The 7,146-nt window shown below is 59.5% G+C and overlaps 1 protein-coding gene across 1 annotated transcript in view; it reads right to left on the bottom strand.

Annotated features, from left to right (window-relative positions):
• Window positions 1-7,146, bottom strand: part of AGRN (agrin) — an 85,113-nt gene that overhangs the window by 57,073 nt on the left and 20,894 nt on the right. Inside the window, 1 exon segment of the mRNA XM_017743971.1 lies at window positions 2,351-2,371. Coding sequence (XP_017599460.1) covers window positions 2,351-2,371 — 21 coding nt within the window.

The raw sequence follows: 7,146 nt of genomic DNA, 5'->3' as shown, positions 1-7,146 counted from the left end.
CCTCTGGATCTGTGGCCACCACCCCTGGGCAGGGGCAGAGCTCTCCCTGCACCTCTCGCGGGCATCGGAGAGAGCCCAAAAATGACCCAAATTCACCCCTGAGCCTGCCCTGGGACAGGGAAGGGAGAGGAGGGGGGAAAAAAGGGGGGAAAAAAGAGGGAAAAAAGAGGGAAAAAAGAGGGAAAAAAGAGGGAAAAAAGAGGGAAAAAAGAGGGAAAAAAGAGGGAAAAAAGAGGGAAAAAAGAGGGAAAAAAGAGGGAAAAAAGAGGGAAAAAAGAGGGAAAAAAGAGGGAAAAAAGAGGGAAAAAAGAGGGAAAAAAGAGGGAAAAAAGAGGGAAAAAAGAGGGAAAAAAGAGGGAAAAAAGAGGGAAAAAAGAGGGAAAAAAGAGGGAAAAAAGAGGGAAAAAAGAGGGAAAAAAGAGGGAAAAAAGAGGGAAAAAAGAGGGAAAAAAGAGGGAAAAAAGAGGGAAAAAAGAGGGAAAAAAGAGGGAAAAAAGAGGGAAAAAAGAGGGAAAAAAGAGGGAAAAAAGAGGGAAAAAAGAGGGAAAAAAGAGGGAAAAAAGAGGGAAAAAGGGGGGGGGGAAGGGGGATAAAAGGGGGGAAAAGGGGGGGAAAACCCTTTCCCCTTCCCTCCCGAGCAGCTGGGAAATCGCCCCCAGAGGCGTTTGGGCGCTGGATGGGGCACAGCAAGGAGAGCGAGCATTCGCAGGAATCCAGACCCTTTTCCAGCTGCCCACCAGCTCCGGGAGAGCCGGGAGCAGCCAACCCCCAGCTCCTGCCCCTGCCAGCCTCACCTGGCACCCGCACAGAGCCGAGCAGGGGCACCAGGATCGATTCCCTGCATCCCTGAGGAGCGGGAGGCCCGGGAAGCGGCAGCCAGCAGAGGATGCTGTCGGCTCGGAAAAGCTCCCCGTGCTCCTCCCGCGGCCGGGAGCGTGCGGCTTCCCAGGAAATTTGGGTGGAAACCCCAGGAGCAGCGGTTTTCGGAGCTCCCTCCCCAGCTGGGGCGCTCCTGGGTCAACCCCTTCTCCCCGGCTCCTTTGGCACTCGGGGGCAGAGCTGGCACAGCTCTGTGCAACCCCAAAAAGCTGCTGTGGGGTCGGCAGCGATCCTAAAGGTCCTGGAGTGAGCACAGGAGCTCGAGAGTGGGAAGAGGAACAGCCCCGAACCCAAATCTGGGGCAGTCCTGGTTCAATCCCTTCTCCCCGGCTCCAGGGGCTTGGCACTGCCAGCACAATGCCCAGCCCAAGGGCAGCTGGGCTGGCACGGCTCTGTCCCACCTCAAATCACCCCAGAAGCTGCTGTGGGGTCAGGAGCAAACCTGAAAGTCTTGGGGTGAGCACAGGAGCTCGAGAGTGGGGAGAGGAACAGCCCCAACCCCGAATCTGGGGCACTCCTGGTTCAATCCCTTCTCCCTGGCTCCTTTGGCACCCGAGGGCAGCTGAGCTGGCACAGCTTTGCCCCACCCCACACCACCCCAAAAAGCTGCTTTGGGGTCAGTAGCGATCCTAAAGGTCCTGGGGTGAGCAGAAAAGTGGGAAGAGGAGCAGCTCCAAGCCCGAATCTGGGGCACTCCTGGCTCAATCCCTTCTCCTCGGCTCCTCTGGCAACCGAGCCCCGTCCAGCCTGGCCTTGGACCCTTCCAGGGATGGGGCAGCTCCTCTGGGCACCCTGTGCCAGCGTTTTGCCACCCTCATTGTAAGAATTTCTTCCTCGTACGCGGTGTGAGCCCACCCTCCTCCAGCTCCAGCCCATCCCCACTGGTCCTGCCACACCTCCCTCGCTTTTCCTGGGAGATTCCCAAGGAATTGCTCCGTTTGCCCCACACCTGGAGCTCCCCAGCTCAGCCAGGACGAGGACAGGAATTCCCTCCTTCCAAACCACCCCCCCCCCTCCCAGGCCAGCTCGGCAGCCCAGTCCTCCCAGTTTGCCCCAGTTCGAGCTCCGAGAGCTCCGCCCGCCCTCCCCAGGCCGCAGATGAAGGTGAGAGGCTGAGGATGGAGAGGAAGATGAGGCAAGCGCTACGTGAGGAGTCCTTAGATCACAGTTCCACACCCCCAGCGCTCCGGGGGATCAGTGCCACCACCACAAACCAGGGACAAACCGGGGACAAACCCAAGGAGGGAAGGAGGGAAGAGCCGGGAGCTCCCCAAACTGTGATCTAACAGCAATAGTGGCTCGGAGGTGTGAGCACAGCCCCGAGGGGCCGGGGGTGCTGCACACCTCAGGAGGCTCCTATTGCTCCAGCACATCCCGAGGGATGGGGATGACAGGGACTAAGCCAGTGGATGGAGAAAATGGGAATTTGGGGTTGTTTTTTTTTTTTTGGTGTGACACCCCCACCACTTACCGGCGAGAAGCTTCCTATGTTCTTTAGAAAGCAGGGGAGGAGAAAAAGGAGAGAAGAAATCAGTTAGAAGCAGGAAAACAGGAGCGGCCCCCAAGCTTTCCGCCTCCCCAAGCCCCCTCCGCCACCTGAGGTGCTTCCAGGTGTCTCTCCCAGCCCTTTCCAGGCTGGATCCTGCCCCACATCCAGGCAGGATCCAGGAATTCTTTCTCCCTCTTCCCAGCGATCCAAATCTCACAGGCGAAAAGGAACTCCCAGGGAACAGACCTGGGTTCTTTTCCCCACGTGCAGCAGGCCCTGGAAGGGAATCCAAGGCCAAGCTGTGCCCTGGGGACATCCACATGGTCCAGATCCAGCTGGGAAGGACCAGGGGCAGAGGGACAGCAGGACTGGCACTGCCGCCTTCGGCTGCAACACCCAGAAAACCCCAGAGCTCACCCAGAAAACCCCAGAACTCACCCAGAAAACCCCAGCTCTTCCCCTGTTAACCCTCACTTCGGGAGGCCATTCCCATCCCCACCCCCAAGCACATGGATTTGAACACGTCTGAGTGGCACAAGGAGCTCCCAAATCCGCCGGCAGCCAGGAAACAGCCGGATCCTGCTGATCCCGATGATCCCACACACAAATCCTGCTCAGCAAAACAAGGGGGAAAGAGCTCCAGGACACCAAAACCGCGCCAAGCACAGCACAAATCCCACCAGGAGCATCCCAGCAGTGACTCCTGACCACCCTGACCACGCTGGATCTGATCCACGAGGAGCTGGCACTCGAGGAGCTGCTGGGGAATATCCCAGGCGCAGAACTCCCATTAACCATTAAATTCCACGGATTTCCTGGGCAAAGGGATGAATTTCTAAAAGCAAACCACAGTCAGGAGCTAAACCTGCAGCTGTCACGGCTTCAAATGTTTCCCTCTCCCATCCCAGCCTGATCCCTCCCCTCTGAAGGAGAGGGCTGGAAGCACTTTTGGGGCTGAGGGAAGTGGAACAGGGGATGAAACGAGGTCTCGGCAGAGGCGACAAGAGAGCAGGGCCAGGGTTGGCAGCTGAGCATTTCAACAGCCCTGAGGAGCCTGGATTGTCCATCCAGGGAATCGGGGAACTCCCACGACCAGCATGGAATGCTGCCTGTGGAAGCGGGGTCCCCATCCCACGGGGGGAATCCAACCCCTGGCCCCTCTCTTGTATTCACAGAGCCCCAGGGGTGTGGATGGATGGAGGGAGGGATGGAGGGAGGGAGGGAAGGATGGAGGGATGGAAGGATGGAGGGATGGATGGATGGATGGAGGGAGGGATGGATGGATGGATGGAGGGATGGGCCAGAGGTGCCACCTCCTCTGCCAGGTGACAGCAGCACGGATGGAGGCAGCACCATCCCCATAATTTGAATTTAGAGGGGCCGGAGCTGAGGGAGGCAGAGCTGGAACTCCGAGCCGGCCACAAATATTCCACCTGCCCCAGGCCACGGGGGCTCGGCTCTCGCTTCTGTTTTCCTTCCTCTTTTTATAAATCCAAAATCCCAAAATAACCTGGGCTGCTCTGGGATATTTTCCAGCTGTTTTTTTCCCCTCTCTCTTCCTTTCTGCTGGCGCTGATTTAGGGCTGCGGGACACGATCCCAGAAGGGCCCTGGGATGCCCCCACAGCCAGACTGGACACTTGGCCCTGAGGAGCCACAAGCCAGGGGTCACTCACAGGGACTCCAGACCGTTCCTGTGCTCGGCCACATCCACCCACAGCTCCGGATGGACATCCCAGCCCCTTCCCACACAATTCCCATCCATCCCATGGCTCCCTGTCCCTCAGGAGACCCTCCCAGCCAGACTGGACACTTGACCCCACAGAGCCACAAGCCGAGGGTGACTCCAGACCTCTCCTGTGCTCAGCCACATCCCCCCACAGCTCCGGATGGACACTCCAGCCCCATCCCACACAATTCCCGTTCATCCCTGTCCCTCGGAGCCCCCCCAGCCCAGCAGGGCCCAGACGTTCCCCTCTGATTTTCAGAACAAAAGTGCAATTGAGCCGAGCCACCCCCGAGCCTGACCCTCCCTTCAACTCCAGCAGAATTCCCGGGGCTTTGATTTTCCCCTTCACGGAGCTGCGGCTCCGCGAGGCCGCTGAGAACATCAAGGAGAGGCAGAGAAGTTTGTTTTACTCGGGATTAAATAAAACAAAACCCAAAAGGAGAGCGGGAGGCTCCGTTCCAAGGTCAGGCACTCGCCTGTGGAACGCTTCCGCGCTCGGAGCAGGGAATATTCCTGGGAAGCGAGGCAGGGCAGGAGGATGGTACCGGAACAAAGCTGCCCTTCCCTGCTTTTCCCTTCCCTTCCCTTCCCTCCCGAGGCACCCAGGATGTGCCTTTGAGTCACTCCGGGTGTCTGGGACAAGTGGCACTGCTGGGAAGCCACGTGTGGCCACCCCCCGGAGGCGGCTCCTGAGTCACTCCCAGCGTTTCTCCCGGGCCACTTCCCTGCCAAAGCACGGGGCAAAGCTCAGCCAGGCATGTTGTTCCTTGGGAAAACCCTGCCTGGAGATCCCCGGCCTGGAAAGGAGGCTCTGGGAAGTGGCTTCAGAGCAATCATGGGCAGGGCAGAGAGCCCCTTTCCCGGTTTTCCGTCGGAAGGGAAGCTGCTGCCTTCCAGGGAATGGGATTGGGGTGGGTGTTCCTCACCTGGGAGTGTCCAGGGGCTGGGAAAAGTCGGGATAGCCACAAGCAGCTCCCAGCAACTTCATACTGAAATCCCTCCGCAAACGCGGCCCGCGAATTCCTCCCTTTTCCTGGCGCTCGGCAATGAATTCGGGAATTTTCAGGAGTCTGGGGCCGCGCTGTTGTTAATTACACACTAATTAAGCACGTTACACCCACTCTCAGACACAGATCAATCAACTGGCAGCGCATCAGCGTCCTGCGAGCCCACCTCCCTGCAGAGCCGCGATTTTGGGATTGGGATTGGGATGGGAGCATCCCCAGAGCCACGCCGGGAAGGAGGGAGAGGAAGAGGCCGGGATTCCTCCACCTTCCTCCCTTCCCAAGCTCCGAAAGTCCCCGAAACGCTGCCAGGATTGGAACCAGATGTGTAGGAAGTGTCTCATTAGCGGTAATTGCTTCGCGAGGATTTGAGGTTTCCCCTCTCCGCCACCACCAAAAACACTCGGAAGGAGCTGCCGTGGGTCCGGGACAAGGGAAAAAAAAAACCCCTCAGGGCAGAGTTTGTGCTGCACAAACGTTTGGGATTGACGGCAGGGAAAGTTTGTTCAGCGGGGGCTGAGGGATCTGATCCCATCCCGGCAGATTAAGCTGGAAAAACTCCGCCTAAATCCCACTTTCCTGCCTCATCGCGGCCAAATGATTCGTGAAATGGGCTCACAGTTACGTGCCCTGCACCCTCCCGGCTTCCAGAGGGGGAAAACGCGCACGGGGCACTCCGGGAGCTCCCACCCCACAGCCCGGGGCTGGTCGGGGACGTGGCAGCAGCTCCAGGCTTCCCCACCCCAGCCATCCCCGTGCTCCACCTGCGGAGCGGTTTTCCATGGATTGCAGGGCTGGAGCGGACAAATCCAAGAGATCAGAGCTGGCAGATCCTTGCAGGGAACAGGCTCGGAGCAGGGAGACCCAAACCAAGGCAGGTTTCACAATTTCTGCAGGGACTGGATGAGATCCAAGACCTTTCCAAGGCCCTGTGGCATCCAGAGCCAAGATTTTCCTGTGCTGCACGAGTTCCCCACACCAGGGGCGATTTTCCACCTCTTCCCTAAATCATCTCTTGGTTTTCATGCTGAATTCCCACTTCTCCACAGAAAACCACCGCAGAATTCCCAATTTATGGCACAAACCTCTCCACGATTTTCCTCCCTGCACCCCACCAGCGCTGGATTTGATCCCTCCTCGGGGAGCAGAGGGAAGCAGAGCCATCCTGCTGTCCCCCCGGTGCTGGATCCCGGCAGGCTGAGCCGTCCCCAGGCCCACTGAGGGCTCCAAGGGAGGTGATTACAGACAGCAAATCCCAGGAAGCAGCTCCCCGGATCCTAAATCCCACCAGAATCTCACTCCACGCATCCCTCAGGGACAGGACGGAGCTGTGAGGACACAAAGCCGCACCAGCCCTTTGTGGTGCCATCACTTCGGCACCTCCCTGAGCAACATCCGTGTCCCGAGCGCCATTCCCGACACCGGGACAACCCCGATCCCGGCTGGGGCACAACCCCGGCCGCTCTGGCCCCGTTTCCTCCCGCAGCCCTGGGGACAAAGGCGCCTTTGCCGGGCACAACGCCGGGCTGGGGTCAGAGGAGGAGCTGCACTCGCTTTATTTTTGGTGAGAACGGCGCGGTGGCGATGCGCGGATCTCCCGGGCTCCTCAAGTGCCACCAGCGGGGCGGTGTCCCCCGTTCCCAGCGGGGCTCCCCGTTCCCAGCGGGGCAGTGTCTCCCGTTCCCATCGGGGCTGTGTCCCCCGTTCCCAGCGGGGCTGTGTCCCCCATTCCCATCAGGGCGGTGTCCCCTGTCCCCAGTGGGGCTGCGTCCCCTGTCCCCAGCGGGGCTCCCCGTTCCCAGTGGGGCTGTGTCCCCATTCCCAGTGGGGCTGTGTCCCCATTCCCATCAGGGTGGTGTCCCCTGTCCCCAGTGGGGCTCCCCGTTCCCAGTGGGGCTCCCCGTTCCCAGTGGGGCGGTGTCCCCCATTCCCAGTGGGGCTGTGTCCCCTGTCCCCAGTGGGGCGGTGTCCCCCATCCAGTGGGGCGTCCCCCATTCTCAGCCGTGTCCCCCATTCCCAGCGGTGTCCCCTGTCCCCCGTGGGGCG

Source organism: Corvus brachyrhynchos, unplaced genomic scaffold (assembly GCF_000691975.1).
Source record: "Corvus brachyrhynchos isolate BGI_N302 unplaced genomic scaffold, ASM69197v1 scaffold68, whole genome shotgun sequence".
NCBI lineage: Eukaryota > Metazoa > Chordata > Aves > Passeriformes > Corvidae > Corvus > Corvus brachyrhynchos.
This window is presented reverse-complemented; position numbering and strand designations above follow the sequence as displayed.